This window comes from Equus caballus, chromosome 1 (assembly GCF_041296265.1).
Source record: "Equus caballus isolate H_3958 breed thoroughbred chromosome 1, TB-T2T, whole genome shotgun sequence".
In the NCBI taxonomy this organism is placed as follows: Eukaryota; Metazoa; Chordata; class Mammalia; order Perissodactyla; family Equidae; genus Equus; species Equus caballus.
Window position 1 is genome coordinate 141,299,938 of NC_091684.1, and position 18,675 is coordinate 141,318,612.

Below are 18,675 nucleotides of genomic sequence, written 5' to 3' on the forward strand. Positions count from 1 at the left end.
CTTCAGCTTCAGTTTCAGCAAATAATAATACCTGCCTGGCAGAGTCGTTCTAAGAGTCAAAGAGAAGCAGCATGAAGTGCTGAATACCGAATAGGGGCTCTGTCATAGCAGCTGCTATTGCTATTTTCCTTCCCACAATAGAGGAAAAGAAAAGACTCTAGTTACAGTGTTTTGGGCCCCCCTAGACTAGGAAAACAAACCTGGCTAGTACTATTGCCCAGCAGAGAGCTGAGATTGGTTACTAGGCAGGGCTGCTGGTGGGGGATCTTGTCTGGCTCCTGGGCTCAGTCTGGACATTTTCCACAACCTGGAGACAGTCTGGGTTTCCCCCCGGATGCATGGAGGGTGAGGATGCTGCTACCCGCAGCCTTGCCTTGTATCCTTAGAATTGTGTGAACTCTGAGCCTGCTGACTCCTTGGCCCAGGCCCAGCTGGGCAACTTCAGGAAGCAACGAGCAGCTGGAATGCAACAGGATTACCTCATGATTGCGTAGACACTTCCTGGAGTCAGAACATGGGTACACGTGCCCCTTGGCTGGAACTTTCCGCCAGCTGGAGGGGATCATACAGAAGATCCAGCTGATAGTGTAGAGGGGGCTTCTTGGTTCCATGTTGCTTCCCATCATGTACAATTCATTTTATGTAAATACATTTTTCCTCCTGATTTTCGTTCTCCATGAGGGGTCTCTACTTTCCTCAACTCTTGTATCTGTTACTCCTCACCAGGTGAGTCAAGCTAGCCTTGCTGCTCCATGAACACAGCCACCATGTCGTCTCCATGCCACTACCCATGACCTGTTCTCCACACTCACCTTCCAGCTTTAAGGAGCAGGTGATGGGGGAGCTCTCTGGCCTGCCTTTGGAATATGAACAACCTCTCCTCCTGTGTTCAGCCATTGGGCTAGGACCGATGAGGCTCTGTGCCTGCTTATAACATGCTCCCAGCCTTGTGGCAGAGAGCAGATGGATGGACAATTAATGTACGATAAGCAGTCTTGGTAAAATAGGTCACGGCATGCTGTTGCCTAGAAATCTGTGATGGATCATTGTCACCCATAGGATAAATGAACCCATTCTCAGCGTGGCACTCAGGCCTTTCTCACACTGCCATACCCCTGATCCTGGCCTCGTGTACCTTTCCCCACTCCAAAACACTAGCTCCAGGCAACAAGAGGACAGAGACGTGTTCTGGCCTGCTCCTCTGTTCACGCTGTTCCCATCCAGGAAGCTGCTGCTCTTTTTTTCTCTCTGCCCATGAACTTCCTGCTCATCCTTTGAGGCCTGGCAGAAATGCCATTTCTCCTGGGAAGCCTTTCCCATCCCTGTCACCTCACAAAGCATAACTGAAAGCTAACCCTGCTTCTCTGCTTCTGTTGCCCTTTGCACAGACTTCTGCTGAGAGCGTTTATCACCATGAATCACTTTCTGCTGCTTGTTTCCAGCACAGCGCCTGACGCATGAGTTACTCAATGTTGAGTGAATGAGTAAATGAATGAATGAATGCCTTAGTAAGACAGATGCATGCCGGATGGCAAAGGCCCTTTTGTGTCACCTGGAAAAGGCAAAAGAGATCTCAGGCAGATTTCAATTCAATCATGTGAACATTTATTGAGGGATTATTGTATGCCAGGGGATAGAGTGACAAACATCAATGTGCTATGGTACCTGCCTTCCAAGGGCCTGCCATCTACTGGGAGATGGCTACAGTGAGACTCGTGTATTTTACAAAGATGGAAGTGACACCCATAGGGTAAATGAACCCGTTCTCAGCGTGGCACTCAGGCCTTTCTTACACTGCTGTAGCCCTGGTCCTAGCCTCATCCACCTTTCTCCGCTCCAAAACACTAGCTCCAGGCAACAAGGCGACAGAGACGTGTTCTGGCCTCCTCCTCTGTTCACGCTGTTCACATCCAGGAAGATGCTGCTCTTTTTTTTTCCTCTGCCCATGGACTTCCTGCTCATCCTTTGAGGCCCAGCAGAAATGCCATTTCTCCTGGGAAGGCTTTCCCATCCCTGTACCTCAAAGGGGTAAGCTCTCTGCCTCAGCAGAGTGAATACCATCCCAGTGCACGTTGTCAATTCACCACAGAAAGGCCTGCTGAAGTGGGTAGGTAGGGGAGGTGAGGGTGCATGACGTTGCCCTGTATTTACATAGATGGAAGTCACACTGGGGCTGACTGCCCCTCGGTACCGGGTGGCACCCAATGTGCCTGTGGACATGCCTTCTGCAGGGTGGATTACCAGGAAATAGGGCTCCGTACCACCCAGGACCTCACCCTGGTATGTGATCCCAACACAAATAAAGGCCTTGTAGACAGCGCTTTGGTGTGGTTTTGTGTTTATTTTGGATTTGGGAGTTTCCCATCTGAGTATGGGTGTGTCCCCCACCCCCAAATCCAACTTGAGAATTCAGAAATGGAAGGTAGTCATCATGTCTGACTGGCGTTTTAAGCAAGAAGAACAAACTGTGAGAATGGACTGAAATTGTATGCAAGCCAGGAACCCAAAACTCTGAAGGGGCTTTTCGATTTATCTAAGCAGTGTTGAGGAGAGTGAATTCCTGAGCAAGATACTCTAAAAAGGCAAATTCCTTTATGCCCTGATCATCCTTTGACCTGTTCCTATGTTCATGATGTGATGGGGTCTGCTCATCAAGCTTTCATAAGAATGATATAGTAATACTTTAAATGTATATGGTACTTTCTAGAATACAGCATGCTTACACACCTATTCTCTCATTTGATCCTCACAGCCACCCACTGACATACAAAGTATTGTCACTTTTTTACACACAAGGCAATTGAGATTCAGAGAGGTTAAGCAACTTGTCCAAGATCACACAGGTATTAAATAACAAGGCTGGGACTTGAACTTACCCAGTGAGGAAACAATGAGCAAAGCTGGGTGTCACCAGCTTTTATTTCATCAGGTTCTAACAGTGCAGATTTTTCACTCCCCTCAGTCATGCCTTTTACACACGGTTAGTCCAAAGGTCTGTACTATGCCATAAATTTATCCTTTCCACAGTTATTTTCTCATCTGGTCACATTGCTTTTCTTTCTAAAAGTTATTCTTCATACTTAAAAAAATTAATTTGTATTTTATTAATGGTTATAAAATGTGCATGCATTTGAAAGTAGAACTTAGAAAAATGAGACGATTTCCACACTAAAACCTGGGACCATGGCGTGGAGGTGAGACTTGGTGGAGATTTGACTGTCAAGAGGGGGTGAAATTAGGGTCAGACTGTAGAGGTTTGGGGCAGACCAAGGCATTTGTACAGGTGGTCGCAACCTTGGGAGGCCGTGGAAAGCTTCTCCAATGCCTTTCATTATGAAAACATTTCAAAACATTTGAAGAAATTGAAAGAAGAATACAATAGACACCATTACACCCTCCCCTGAGATTCAACATTGGCCACATTTGCTTCACCTCTTTCTCTTTACAAAAAAGAAAAAAAAATTTATATTTATATAGAAAACATTATATGTATATAATGCTTTTTATATTTTATAAATATATAAACTTATAAAAATATTATATATATATATTATTTATATTATATATACACACTGACACATACACATATGTATGTATATATATGATTTTTTAAATTTTTGGTATAATTTGAAAGAAAATTGTAGCCATCCTGACACTTCACTTTTAACACTGCAGTGTGCATCTCCCAAGATTAAGGTCTGTCTCCTAGTGACCCACAATACCATTATCACACTTAAGAAAATTAACAATCATTTATTGAAGACTTTTAATTGGTGGAGAAATATGATTCTATTTCTGTTTTAGAAAGAATGTTCTCCTGTCAGGGGAGAAAGGATGGAGGGGAAGACAAGGCCAGTTGGAGGTTATGATAGGAATATGGGAAAGAGATGAACCAAAGCTATGCCATAAACATTTTTTAAAGGAAATGGATGGTCTTTTTTGCTATCATAAAAAGTAGTAACTCATAGAAAATACAGAAACATATGAAGAAGTTATCCACACTCTCCCCTCCAAAGCAACCATGATTAACATTTGGTGTATTTTCTCCAGCTTTTTGTGAACAGGTTTGTGTGCATGTGTGTTAAGATACTTATAAGTATTGCTTTTACAATTTTCTTCTTTCACGTTCCATTCTAACCCAAGCAACCCACATGTGCTTGGAAGTGTTTTACTTTGCTGTATAATCTTTTATACAAGTCTTTCCTGATTTCCTTCCCCTCCCGATGTGTTCTGAGGGGTGGCCTCTTGTTTCCTGCTCCTCACATCCAAAGCTCAGCTTGTACCCCAGCCCCAGAGTGTACCCCATGAGCCCTTCATCTCAGTCCCAGGCGTCAGATTGAGCCTGGAGCCCTAAATATGTGTGCTGGCTGCTTTAGCAACTACTACAAGGCCACTCTAGGGTAACCCGAGGAGAAGCGAACTGAGGACACTGAACTCCTAAATGTGGCAAAAATTAAACTATGGAGAGCCATTATTAAAAGAGTTCTATAGATGTAATATAGATGCTTTGAAGTGGGGAGCATTAAACCAACCAGCTTATTCGTACAAGGTACAGCAGGAGGCCACATGGCAAAGTGGAAAGACAAGAGGAATAGGGGTTGAGCCTGCATTTGAGTCTCACCTCTGCTGTGTCATGTTGGGGAAGTCGCATCTCTGACCTTTCCTGACCTTGAAAGTGGAGATGATATTACCTTTCCTTCCTGTCCCATAGGAGCGAGTAAGGGACCAGGGAGATGTCAGTGTTTATGAAAGGGCCCTGCAACCTAAACTCTGTACAAGTGCTGGTTATGAATTTTAACTAGCCTTCCCATTAGGCCACATTTCTGCCTCTTCCTCTCTTTCCTCCAAAGGGATTCAGAGAAGGAAGTGGGCATGGAACCACCCAAAGAGGGAATAAGGTGGTGCTTTCCAGCTAGCACATTCCCAGGGTGGCAGGACACTGTGTGGGACTGATAGGGATTGGAGTGGATGTCATGATTCCTGTTTAACAGATGAGGAAACTGAGACAAAAATGCAGTGTTCTCCTCCTGTTTTGTCCTTATTGCCTGTGCCATCACTGTTAGGTGTTCAGAGGCCTCTTGCTGCTTCCAGATGCCCACAGCCCTCCACTCTGGACCCCTGCCCAGGCCTGAAGTACCTCTCAAGTTCCGTTCACAGCTCCATGGTCAGCCCTCCCACTGTAGCTAATCTCAGTAGGAGAGAAAGATTCTGATTCTGGGAACAGTGAAGGGTGGTAGAAAGAGCAGGTATCTTGGCACTAAGAAGACCTGGGCTCAAACCTGGCTCCACCATTTATTAGTTGTGTGGCGTAGCCTTGAGTAAGTTACTTAACTTCTTTGTTCCTCAGTTTCTCATCTGGAAAACGCAGACAGTAACCTACTTTACTGAGGTTCTGTGCGGTGGTATTCTGGTAACAGCCAGATCTCTGGGAAACAAACGTATGTATACACATACACACACACATGAAATTTATTATAAATTTTACCAATATAAAGGTTTGTAACATACAATTTACAAATAATAAAATATATAATACTTTCTTTTTATTGTAAATTCCATAGAGTCGATTGATTCTTGTAGAACACTTTCCTTGATTTTTGCTAAACTCTTATATCAATAGCCAGCCTATGGATGCAGTTGACAAGTGAGTGTAGTTCCAACAAGAATGGTGGTTGATATTTTTGTCTATGTTAACACGTAAGGTGAAAATGAAACAATGAAGACGTGTGTTGGAACTTTACTTGTTTTTAATGACATGAGCGACTTCTTTGCTGAATTGGATAATAGTTTCTGAATATTGAAAAAATATCTCCTCGTTTTTCTGTGCTATTCACAAAATAATAGCTACAGATACGTCCCCCTTTTAAGTTTAATCTGTGTCATTAAGTGATCTTCTCCAGCACTCCTGAAGTCTAGAATCAAGAAGACAGGAAATCAAGTCCTGATTTGTAGCGTCTGCTAGTTTCCGTGGAGTCAGTACACCCACTGTGGCCAGTTTCAAGGTACCAACAAGATATCAGTGACTTGAGCTGGGAAGAGGGGTGGCACACCATTATGTAGTATTTCCCCGATACAGAGATAAAAGGCAGAAATAACCTCAAGAGCATAGAAAATACTGTTTATATAATTTAATTTTAATATTAAAGTAATATTGCTAGATAGTTCTGTTTAACAACTGGCTCACAAAATTCCTGCAAATTTAACCATCGGCTCTCATGAGCCGGTAGGCACCAGCTCTAGCACCCCCTGGTTCTCTGAGACCCTGTAGGGGAGAGCATTTTGTGAACAGGCTGGTGCTCCACGCAGGCTGATTGTTGTGGTGGCAGCAGTGGTGTAAGGATAATAGTGGCAGCCAGCGTTTACTGAGCACCAGCGAACGTGCAGGCTCTTCTCCGAGTGCTCTGCATGCATTTACTTATTTTAGCCACACAACCACCCTGTGAGGGAGGTTCCCTGGTCATGCCAGTTTCATAGAAAAGGGAGGTTGCTCGAGGGCTCCTGGGGCTTCATCGTGCCTCCTCAGAACCCCTTACCTGATTAATATCCCCATTTTGCAGAGGAGGGGCCAAGGCTCAGAGAGGTGAGTGACTTGCCAAGGTCACACAGCTAGCACAGGGCAGAAGTGAGATTCCAGTCGGGGTCTGTCTGTTGACAGGGCCCTCTTTAGCACTGGTTTCCCAAACACTGGGCACTGTCTTGACTTTGACTTCCTTGGGGGAGCTTGCTTTACAAAACTGATTCTGTAACTTCACTCCTGGTGGGCTGACTTAGTTGGTTTGGTATTTTTAACACAGTCCCCAGGGGACTCCAATGGGCAGTGAGGTCAGATGAGGGCCCCTAAAGCACAGCTTGGGGCTCAGAATGCCCAGATCCAGGCCCACGTTCCTCACTGGTTAGATGGGGATACTGGCTATTCATAGCTTGATGGCTGTGAGGATCTGATAAGGTGATGTTCCAGGAAAGCCCACGGCAAATGCTAGTTGTTGTGTGGCAAAGGCCATAACACCAGCATTGCTGATTGGCCCAAGACCAAAAGCCAGTGGTCCTGGAATGGCCTTGAAAGTGAATTTTTATTTCCGTCCCTCTACCCTACAAGAGCTTAGAGACAGTAGGTAGTGGTTTTCTCTCCTGCTTTATCAGGCAGAGCAGTGGGGGCTCAGAGCCATGCAGCAGCATCTCCCAGAGGAGGAGTCATGAGTGAGTGGCTAGAGGCTGTGGTTTAACAAATCCAGTGCAACTGAGTTGGGGTGCTTCCCTAAGCCACAGGTGTGAGTCTTCTGGGAAAAAGATGGAGCTGGGGTTGATGAGGCACCAGAGCTGAGAGGGAAATGCCCACTTTGCCAGCCAGCAGGGGTGATCCCAGCGGGCACCCTTGCATCAACTAAAGGAAGGGAGGCAGCATGGGAGAGGGGAGAGCACACAGGATTTGGAGTCAGCCTAAGCTTGAATCTCAGCTCCACTAGTTATCAGCTGGGGCATTTTGGGCAAGCACTTAACCTCTCTGAGCCTTGGTGTCTTCATCTGTAAAATGGGATGATGAGAGTACCTGCCTCAGAGAGTGAGACTCAAATAAGATGGGTGCAAATGCTTTGTAAACTAAGTGCTCTAGGTTTTGCTATATGTGAAACCCTGGGCTGTACGCTGTGAGGAACACAGGAAGGGTGTGGGAAGCAGACCCCGCTCTCAGCAAGTGTGCAGTCTAGTGGGGGAGGCAAGGCTAATGCACAGAGCTCTTGGCAGTGGCTGGTACTATAGGTCGAAATTGCTGCATGAGTGTGGATCCAGGAGAGGGCAGGAGCACTGACGGGTCTGGGTGTTCAGATGAAGCTTCTAGGAGGAGGTAGAATTTTGGCTGGGCCTGGAAGGACGAGCTGGAGCTCAATGGGCAGATGCTAAAGACTCTCATTCTGGGAAAGAGAGATACGATCAAGGAAATAATCACAGAGATGATAATGGCTACAGTCCCCTTTATCTGCCTTGTTTGAGACTCTTAGTAATGCTTCTTGAAGTGGATTTTGACCTGAGGCTGACAGAGGCTAAGTAACTTGCCCAGTGTCAGACTGCTGGTAAATGGCAAAACTGGGATTCAAACTCAGGTTGTCAGGCTCTTAGCCATTATCTATCTTGATTTCCTAAAAGCAGAAGGTGCGGGAGATGCATCTGTGATTGCATTGGCTCATTCATTCATTTATCCAGTACACAGTTCCTGAATACCTAATGTAAGGCCAGCCACTCTTGGGTGCTAGGGATGGAAATGGCAGGCAAGGCCCCTGTCCTCTCTCAGAGGGCTTCCTCCCTTTTGGGGCTTGTCCTCCCTCGTGGGGGTTCAGTATAGTGGGAAGAGGACACATAAGAAAGTAATTATAGTAATTATAGGCAGTTGGTTCTTTGCCAGAGGAGTGTCAGGGTACCATGCAGGCCCTTGGGTGGAAACAACTAGCTGCGTGTGTTGGAGGGGAGGGGGTCACAGAAGACGTTCCAGTGTGGAAGTGTTGGAGCTGGGTGGTGAGGCGGGAGAAGCAACTTGTCAGGAAGGCAGTCCAGCAGAGTGAACTGCAGGTTGGGGATGAGGAGGGGGTCGGCTGGGATGTAGCAGAATGTGAGCTGGCCGGAGGTGGAAGGGTCTTGAATGCCAGATGGAGATGGACATGGGGCATGGGCCACACTGGAGGCTGGTGGAGAGGGACTGCCTGTGGTCTCTCCACAATGTGCCAGGGGGAGAGTTTGCTGCAGCACTGTGGAAACCTGCCCACAGAGGCCTGGCAGCGAGTGGCCTTGCTTTCTCAGGTTGCCAGGCACTTCCTGAATAATCTGGGGCTGAGCTTGACATTTCCAGTGAAGGTTTGTAAGCAGCTTCCTTGTCCCCATAGTGCAGACCTGTCTGGCCCCCTGCTTTGCTGAGCTGAGCAGCCTCACCTGGTGACAGGCAGGCCATGTGAGCACCTGGAGAGGGCACTGGACTGGGCGTCAGCAGACTTGGTCTCTGCTCCTTGTTCAGTGACCTTGGCAGTTCCTTGACCTCTCTGGGCTGCTCTGCAACATGAAGGGACTATATATCTCTGAGGTCCCTTGCAGCCCCAACATTGTGAGTCTGGAGGTGAAATGGGGCAGGAGGAGGGAAGCAGAACATGCGTGGAGGAGGAGGAGGGCCTGTGAAGGGCACACTCTTCATTTGTGCGCAGGTGATTCAGCAGAGATTCGGTGAAGTTCCCAGGGATGACTGTTGTCAGTGCTGCATCCCACAAAGGAGAGAACAAACGTAGCCACTGTGTTCTGAAATCTCACTGGGCACTGCTCCTGACACAGACCATTTCTCTGAATCCTCGGAAAAACTCTATGCCCTGGTAGGTGTTGTCCCATTTTACAGATGGGAAACCAAGGCTCCAAGAGGTCCAATGACTTTGCCCAGGTTTCGCTGTGAGTGGTAGAGGTGGGATTTGAGCCCACACCTGCCTGACTCTAAGCTCTGGTCTTTTGCACCTTACCTCGTAGTACCCTGAGGCTGCCTTCATCCTTCAGGGGCTCCTAGACATTCTGTACTGGGCGAGTGGAGATCACCTGACATGGGTCCCGCCTGGAGGACCAGCTTCCAGTTGGCACCATAGCAGGCACCTCTGGCTGGATCCACTGGGGTGCTAAGGGGCATGTTGGCCACTCCCACAGCTACCTGCCTGGTGGGCTGAGCTGGGTGGGTTTGTTTTGACAGGTAGGGGCAGTTCCACCTCCTGTTGGGCTGGGCAGTGACGGCACCTATAGGAATGTGATCCTCCCTCCAGCTGGCTTTGGAGGTGATGTCAGGTGTGTGGTTGAAGTAAATAAAGCTGGAGGAGGAGGACAGGAGCGAGGGAGTATGGATAGGATCATACTAACCCAGAGGCCAGTCTGGCTTGGACCCAGCGGCCTGTGGTCGCAGCAGCCTGTTCTTCCTTCCTGACCTATGGGGCCGGGAGACCTGAGTCTTGGCATGTCCTGCCTTGGGGCTGAGAGCAGTGGGAATTTGCCCAGCCAGCTTGGGAGGTTGTGCCATCTTGCAGTTGCAGAGCCTAGAGCCCAAAGGGGCTTTGGGTATCTTCCAGTGTCTATTTTAGAGTTGGGGGGCTGAGGCCCAGAGACAGGAGGTGGCCTGCTTAAACTCACACAGCCTTGGGTGGTGGAGCTGAAACTGGAGTTTCCCAATACTCATGCCTGGGCTTTTTTCCACCACCCTATCCTGTTTGGGGAGGGGGAAAGCAAAGAAGCTTAGACCAAGCCCTTGAGGAACTACTGCTTTGCTGGCCTTCAGGCTACCCTTGGGGACCCTCCCGCAGTCCCTTTTCCCTCTTGGCTGAGCCTTGTGATAGCCCTGTGGGGAGGAGTGCACTCGGGCGCCCCTAGTGGTGGTGGAAGGGCCGCTGGCCCCCAGTTCTTTCAATTCATGTCAGCAAAGTTTAATGAAACATGCAGGATGCAAGACACCACAGGGGATGCCAGGAACCTTAAAACCCATCTGAATTTTCCCAGGGGCGCCACCACCCAGGAAGGCAGCATCACAGACTGAGAGACAGCATTTATCCAGGACCACGGACTCTTAAGCATTGTCAGCACTGAGGGGGTTAAGCACAAGGTCAGGGCCTGCTTCATTGAAAAGTAAGAGAGTAAAAGGAGGCAGGGATGGGGGATCGGCTCTGAAAGTGTGAAGACGAGTAAAAAGGGCATTGTAGGCAAGGGGAAGAGCTGGAGCAAAGGATGGAATTGAGTCATCATTCTGGGTATGGTGATACCCACCTGAGGGGATAGGGGTAGGTGCAGGCAGGTGCTGGGTGATGAAGCTGGAAAGGTAGCACAGGGCTGCCTGATATATCAGGCAGGGCATTTGGGCTTTCTCTAATGGTCAGTAGGACCACTGAAGATATTTAATCAAAGCAGGTGATGTGGAGGAGAGAGCAGGAGCTGGATTGCCCAGGAAGCTCATCTTGACTCTGCCATTATGAGCTATTGGACCTTGGGCAAATGCTTTATGTCTCTGAGCCCCTGTTCCCCTGCCTGTGAAATGGGAATGATAACAGCACCTACCACTCAGGGTAGCTGCAAGGACGACATAGAGCACTCGTGCGCTGCTTGCCTTGGTAGATGTTTGGTAAATGTCAGTCCCTGCCCTGCCTCCTGGGTACATCAGGCTGTTAGTGGAGGCTGGTATAGCAAGAGGGAAGCCTTTCTGAAAGCAAGAGGAGCTGCAGATATGGGGTCCGAATCTCCTGACCAGCCTGGAATCACCTTAGTGGCCTGGGAAGGAAGCAGGAAACATTAGTGGCAAGGAGCCCATGACATCTGTTCACTGTCTTTCAGGGCAGGTCTGAGCCTGAAGGAGCATCTGGTAGAAATGGCTCAAGGCGTGAGTTGTGAGGTGCGGACAAGAACCCAGGTCCTGCCCACCCAGCAGACCATTCCTGCTGCCGCATGGCCACCTCCCAGCCTGAAACCCCCAGGCCATATCACTTTATCCACACCCACCTTGGGACTGTCTTTGCCAGGACCTCTGTCTTCTCACTGAAATGAGGAGAGTCTATCCCAGGAGGTCCTGAGACTCCTTTCTGAGCCTCTGAACACAGCATCAGGGCCAGGCCAGGGGCGGGGCTTGGGGCCACTCACCTGGGTGAAAGCATCACTGGCAGAAAAGGCAGCCAGAGATGGGCAGCAGGTGCCAGAGCAGGAAAATAGCTGTGCTCGAGCCAGGGCAAGGGTGCCCCAGGTTGCCAGGCCCACACGGCATTCCCGCTTCTCCCTGTGATAGATTCCCAGAACCCCTGAGAAGTAGGGAAGGGGTATCATTTAGTCTAGTGTTCAGGGGCACAAGCTTTGGAGTCTGACAGATAGAGGTTAAAATCCCAGTGTCCATGAGCCAGTATTTCAGTCTTAGCTTCCCTTTCTGAAAAAGAGGAATGATAACCCCCACCACATCAGGTAGTTGAGAGGGCTCAGTGAGGTAGAAAGTATGTCATGTGCTTGGTGAGCACATTGCAGGGGCTTACCAAATGGCTCCTGTCCTTGCTCAGGGAACATTTATTGAGCACCTGGTGGATGCCCGGCTCTATACCAAGCTTGGGGAGATGAGAGGAACAGAACCCTCAAGAAGTTCATAGCCCAGTGCAGGAGACGGATAAACAAGCCACCACCCTAAGACAGTGGAAGAAGCCCAGAGTGTCACGGGAACTGGGGAGGTGGTGTGTGTGTGTGTGAAGACTTTCTGGAGGAGGTAGTATTTTACTGAAATGTGGATGGAATTAGCCAGATTTAGGGTAGGGACTGTGCAGGGACAGTGTTCCAAGCAGGGGAAAGGTCACCTGCTGTGTGTTAGGTTCTTGAGGTGGGGTCTGGGGACAGGTGGGACTCAGGGGAGAAAACATGGCTTTGCCCTGAGCTGCTCACAAGCCAGTGGAGAGGCTATTTCCCCTGGACTGTGGGCCACAGAGGTGAGAGGATGTGAGGCTAGGACCGGTCTCACCTCTCAGGGTGGTGCTACCTGGGAGAATTCAGCCTCCAATTGTTCTTCCTTCCTCCCTGTCATTCCCCACCCCCATCTCCACTGCCCCGTAGTCCTGGGGATCACCAGGTCCAGTGTGTCTGCCTCTGTCCACTGCAGCTCCCATCCCCATTCAGCATGTATCATGTTGTGGTGCCTGCACCTCAAGCACACTGTGATAGTCAGAAAGACCCGGGCCTGGCCCCTCAGCCCCAGAGACAAGCCTCAGGGCCATTCCCTGGAGGAGAGGACAGTTCCCAGTAAGGTGACTGAAGAATGTGGTGGGATGGAGGGAGGAGAAGATGGTGGGCAGTGGGGAGATGCCTGGGAGATGGTGGGCAGTGGGGAGGGTACAGCTCTCTACATGGGGTGCCAGGACACTTGGGGTCCATGAGCAGCCACTGGAGGGCTGGCTTCGGGGCACTGGAGTGGGGCCCCTACCTGAGTCCTGTCTCTTGACCTCCCCCTGCCCTCCACTCTCCTTGCAGCAGAGCCAAGAATCTGCTCTGCTTTGGGAAAAGACTTTGACACATTTTCAAAATAAAGCTGAGAGAATTCTCCAGAGGGGAAAAAGAATAAACAAGCTGAAAAACATGCAAAAGGAAATGTATTATTTATTTTTTTAAAAAAGGAGAGGGCCCTCAGCCAGCTCACTTGAGTGTAAGTTTCCAGCCACTGTGACATGAGGTCCCAGAGACTTCAGGGAGCTGGGAAGTTTGGAGTCGGGGCGCCTAGAGTGTCTTCAGTCCAGATCCAGAATCAGTTCCGCTAACAGTTACGGCCGCCCTCAGCCTGGCAGCCTCTGCGCTCTGTGCCTCAGGGGGTGAAGATGCAGACCTGAATCCTCTCTCCAGCTGAGGAACCGCTGGGGGTGCTGGGACAAAGACAGCAAGGACTGTTGGATAAGGGAGAGCATGACAGACGTCATAACGAAAAGGTTCAAATAAGGAGGAAAGGGACTGGGGGAGGCAGAATTCACTTATGGTGGTGGGGGGCTCAGTGCTGGGGAGGGAAAGCTTCAAGGAGTAGATGGGTTGAATTAGACGTTGAAGCCCAGCTAGAATTTTGATGGGCAGAGATTGAGCAGAAGGCTTTCCAGGTAGAGCAAATGATGAGAGCAAAGGTGCAAGGTGGGAAATTCTTCAGCACTTTGAGAAACAGGGATATTCAATTTTCTTAAACATTTGTTTATTTATTCATTCATTCATTTAAAACCACTTTATTGAGATATAAGTCATATACGATACAATTCACCCATTTAAGGTATACAGTTTACAAGTTTGAACAACTAACACCACAATCAATTTTAGAAAATTTTCATCACCCCAAAAAGAAACCCCATGCCCATTAGCAGTCACTCCCCATTCCCTCAGTCCTAGGCAGCTACTAATCTACTTTCTGTTTCTATGGATTTGCTTATTCAAGATATTTTTGTGTCAATGGAATCATAAAATACGTGGTCTTTTGTGACTGATGCTTTCACTTAGCATAATGTTTTCAAGGCTCATCCATGCTGTAGTGTGGATCAGTACTTCATTCCTTTTTATTTTTTAATTTGCCTTCATTCATTTTTATGGCTAGATAGTATTCCATTATATGGGTGTACCACATTTTGTTTATCTACTCATCAGCTGATGGCTGTTTGTGTTGTTTCCACTTTAAGACTATTATGAATACGCTGCTGTGAACATTGGTGTACAAGTGTCTGTGTGGCTGTATGTTTTCAGGACATTCCACTTTGAGTGGACTGCGGGACAGTCACGGTGGGGAGTAGGAGGAAGGAGGGCGAAGCAGAGGGACCTGCTCACCCACAGTGTACTCTGAGCGGTTGAGCAAGAATGAGAAAGATGGGCTCAGGATCCTGTTCTAGCCTCACTGGGGCCCTAGGGTGTGTGAGGCCAGGGCAAGTCTGTCCCCCTACCAACACACACCCACATTGTGTGTCAGTTCTGGGAGCTGCTTGCTGAGCTGGAAATAGCCTGGGCAGCTGGTATTTTCCCTGGAAATCAGGTGCATTTTTTCCTGTGTCCTGCTGGGGGCCAAAATTAGTTAAACACATAGAGAAATGTGAGCTGCATTGTTGGTCTAGAGGAGGGGAGTGTTGTCAACAGGAAGCTGGCTGGCCAGGGGAAAGAGGTGGTCAGGAAGACAAAGGTCAATAAGCCAAGCGTAAGCCGAGACTAAGCTACAACACCCCTGCCCCCATCACACTCACACAGAGGCGGTAGTTTCGTCTACAGAAAATGCTGCAGGTTCTCCCTGGCCCCATTTGACAGATGGGGAAACAGAGGCACTGCAGTAAGGGATCTGCCCGTCAGAGACAGAAAGGGGATTAAAGTCTCCAGTCCTGCTGTAAGCAGCAGGTTTGGTAAAACCCAGGCCTTCCCCTCAGCACTATGCCTGTTTTGAGTTCACAGGAGAAGACCGAGGACACAAAAACAAGACAGAGTTTATACTGTTTTAGTCTCCTAAAAAGGAATGCCAAACCCACCCCAAACCCGAAGCAAAAACACAAAACAAGGCTTTAATTACCATCTTTTCTTTTCTTCCTTTCCTTCTTTTCTTTTGTTCTCCAGCCAGAAAACATTATGTTGTTAGACAAGAATATTCCCATTCCACACATCAAGCTGATTGACTTTGGCCTGGCTCATGAAATAGAAGATGGAGTTGAATTTAAGAACATTTTTGGGACGCCAGAATTTGTTGGTGAGTTTTAGGCCTATTTCTCTCTCAGCTGGGAATCCAGGATCAAAATGTAGAGAAATCCCAGAAGAAATCCTGTGTCTGGGGCTGTGGCCTCTGGGATGAGATGACACCTTGGGGACCTCTAGAAACCTGATGGGTGGGGAAGAAAATGTCTTGCTGGGCCTCTGGGTGTGGGTCCAGTTGCTGGCTTTGAGCGCCCAGTGGGGCAGGGGGAGCACAGGTGGGGCTCAAGGCCTTTGCAGAGTTAAATGCCCCAGAGCTGGCTCCACCTCCTGCTCTTAGATAAGTTTATTGTGAAGATTTAAAATTACCTCGCCCTCTTGCATTCCCATAGACTCAACTTTCTCTGGAGTCCTTTTGATTTCCTGAAAAGGAAAAGGAAAATCATCTGCTAGGTGCCAGATCCACCCACTCGCCTCTCCTGTGTGCCTGGCCTTTACTCATGCCCTGAGGCCCAGCTCCAGCAGGGCTCTGGCTACCTCTCTTCTATCTGTTTCTCTCACCCTTGGCCCAGGCCCCAGAAACCCCCTCCCGGGGCTTGGGCTGCAGGTTGGAGGTCACAAAGAAACAGCCTGGCGGAGGGTAAGGAATGAGAGTTGAGAACCTCCTCTCTCTGCTTTGGGAGTTGGGGTGGCCTTGGAAATGGAGGGAAGGCATGGTCTCTTCAAAACCTGGGTGCTGAAACTTCTGACCACAGTCCAATCGAAAAGGAAGACAGAATGTGTCAGATCATCCACCCTGACAGATTTTCAGGCCATACATACCAGCTCTGCAGCCACTATCGAATGGTGCTGAGAGACCCCACAGACCCAGGGCAAAGGAAGCTCTCTGTGTGCCAGGCACTATGCCTGGTGCTCTACAGACATTATCTCAGTTAATCCTCAAATGACCTCATGAAGCAGATATAGTTATTTTCTCTATCAAGTTCTTTGTTCAAGAAAACAACCAGTAGGTGGTGGAGTTGAGATTCGTAAACAGATACATCCAGCAACAAAACCTGTGCTCTTTCCATTACATGGGGTTTTCTTCCTAAGAAAACCCTGCCCCCCAAGGGGCTTACAGTTTAGTTGTGGAAACAACACATCAAACCACAAAATAAGAGTGCTGGAAGGATCATCTGGTCTAGTTTAACAAATGTGGAATTGGAGGGCTGGGGGATTTTAGTTAAGGTCAACCAGTGGTTATTCTTCACCTACCATATGACAGATATGAGAAGTGTGAGCCGTGTGGTTGGTCTAGAGGAGGGGAGTGTTGTCAACAGGAAGCTGGCTGGTCAGGGGAAAGAGGTGGTCAGGAAGATGACAGTAAGGAGTCACACTCAGAATGACACACCCAAGATCACACAATGAGTTGATGGCAGAGCCACTTGAACCTGGGGTACAAGACAGCTATTCTCACACTTTGTCCCTAGGCAGCACTTGCAGCCCACCATTCACATATCTGGTAAAAATGACTATGTTTGTTTAGTTAAGTTCATACCAAGTGTTAAATAACGATAAATGGTTCAACTAGAAATTCAGAGCAATAATGAAGAGGTGTCACAAGACAGGATGTGATTAATTGTAAAACAGGTGATATAGACAGCTCTGAAAGACTGTTCAAACAAGATACCCACTCTGGCAAAGTCAGTGGGATCAGTCAAGGCCTTGAGTAAGTAAGGGACAAGGGGCTGGTGTTGTGGGTGGGAGAAGTGTCTGAAGAGGGTTGGGAAGGAGCTAGGATAGAGGAGGAGCACATCCCAGGTTCAGTCATTGATAGCAGAGGGGTAGGGCCAGAATTAGTGCATTTATCAGGGACAAACCACTGTCCACTCTGGATGGACCAGAGAGTTTCTACCAGACTGGCTGTACGAGTCGGATATTGTTGGGTGGGGCCAGACTGTGGAGGATTTTGCCCAGTGGTATGGTGGTAAATGTCTAACAACCAGGTCTCAAAACAAAATAAAACCCTAATTTATAGTATTTGCCAATTTTAAGCTACCAATATGTTGTCACTGAATTCAGAGTTGGGAAGAGATGCACACAGTTGACTCTCATGAGCCAGTATCACTCACTCCAGTCCAGAATTGCTTTTATTTGCACCTTATATACATAGGGTGACTTCTCTAAGCCTCTGCCCAAATTGTGATGACTTTCTTTACCCAAGACTCCTGAGAAACAGGTTGTAACCACCCTCGCTACTCCCACCATTCCTTTGAAATTTCCTCGTGAGACTCAGGGTTAAAAAGTTAGTGTCAGGTTTCAGGAGCGTGGTGGACCCAGTTTCCAAAAGCCTCTCACTACAAAACTGGATTCCTTTTTGTTTTTAAAAGATTGGCACCTGAGCTAACATCTGTTGCCAATCTTCTTTTTTTTCCTTCTTCTTTTCCCCAAAGCCCCCCAGTACATAGTTGTATGTTCTACTTGTAGGTCCTTCTGGCTGTACTATATGGGACGCCGCCTCAGCATGGCCTGATGAGCAGTGCCATGTCTGTACCCAGGATCCAAACTGGTGAAACCCCGGGCCTCCAAAATGGAGCATGTGAACTTAACCACTTGACCACAGGGCTGACCCCCAAAACTGGATTCTTGAGAAAAATATTCTCGTTAATGCAATTCTGGGCTCGTAGGAAATAAGAGACATCTTTAAAGGTAGTAATTCCTTTAGCATCACCTGTCCCACCCCCAAAAGCCGGTGAAATTAACTTAGAGTTGGAGCTGTGAGGAGCGAAAAAATTCAATAGGAGGACCTCTCCTACAGGCAAGTGCGCATATTGGCATTTCAGTTAGAGACTAGCAAGATTCAGATATTCAAAGACTTAAGATACTGAAATTATCTACCGTTGACTATAAAATAAATGAAATGTATATATATATAAAAAAAGGTAGAATCACAAGAATGAGCAAGCAACAAGAGACTGTCAAAAATGACCAGGCAAATTCTGAAAAGAATCGGATAGAACTTTAAGGAACTCAATAGGGCCAGCCTGGTGGCCTAATGGTTAAGTTCACACACTCCACTTCAGTGGCCCAGGTTTCGCCGGTTCGGATCCCAGGCACAGACCTACACACCACTCAAACCATGCTGTGGTGGCATCCCACATACAAAGTGGAGGAAGATTGGCACAAGTGTTAGCTCAGTGACAATCTTCCTCACCAAAAAAAAAAGAGAAAGAAATTCAATATATACTTGTGGAAATTTAAAACTCAATAAATGGGTTAAATAGCAGATTACACACAGCTGAGGAGAGAATTGAATTGGAAGACTAAGCTGAAAAACTTGTCTAGAGTACCACAGAGTGACAAAGACATAGATACATAAAGAGAGGATAAGCAAAAGAGGGTAAAAAAAGAAAGCCTAAGGTGGGTCTGTTTGGCATCCCAGCAGAGGAAATAGAGATGATAGAGGAGCAATATTTGGCGAGAGTGGCTGAGAATTTTCAGAACTTAGGTAAAAACATGCATCCCCAGATGCAGAAAGGATAATGTATA

The 18,675-nt window shown here is 47.9% G+C and overlaps 1 protein-coding gene across 9 annotated transcripts in view; it reads left to right on the plus strand.

The window, feature by feature from the left end:
- Positions 1-18,675, plus strand: part of DAPK2 (death associated protein kinase 2) — a 116,899-nt gene that overhangs the window by 74,221 nt on the left and 24,003 nt on the right. For all 9 annotated transcript variants that reach the window (XM_014734009.3, XM_070234856.1, XM_070234855.1 and 6 more), the window contains one exon: positions 15,076-15,205. In XM_014734009.3, the coding sequence (XP_014589495.1) occupies positions 15,076-15,205 (130 nt within the window). The remainder of the gene's footprint in view (positions 1-15,075; positions 15,206-18,675) is intronic.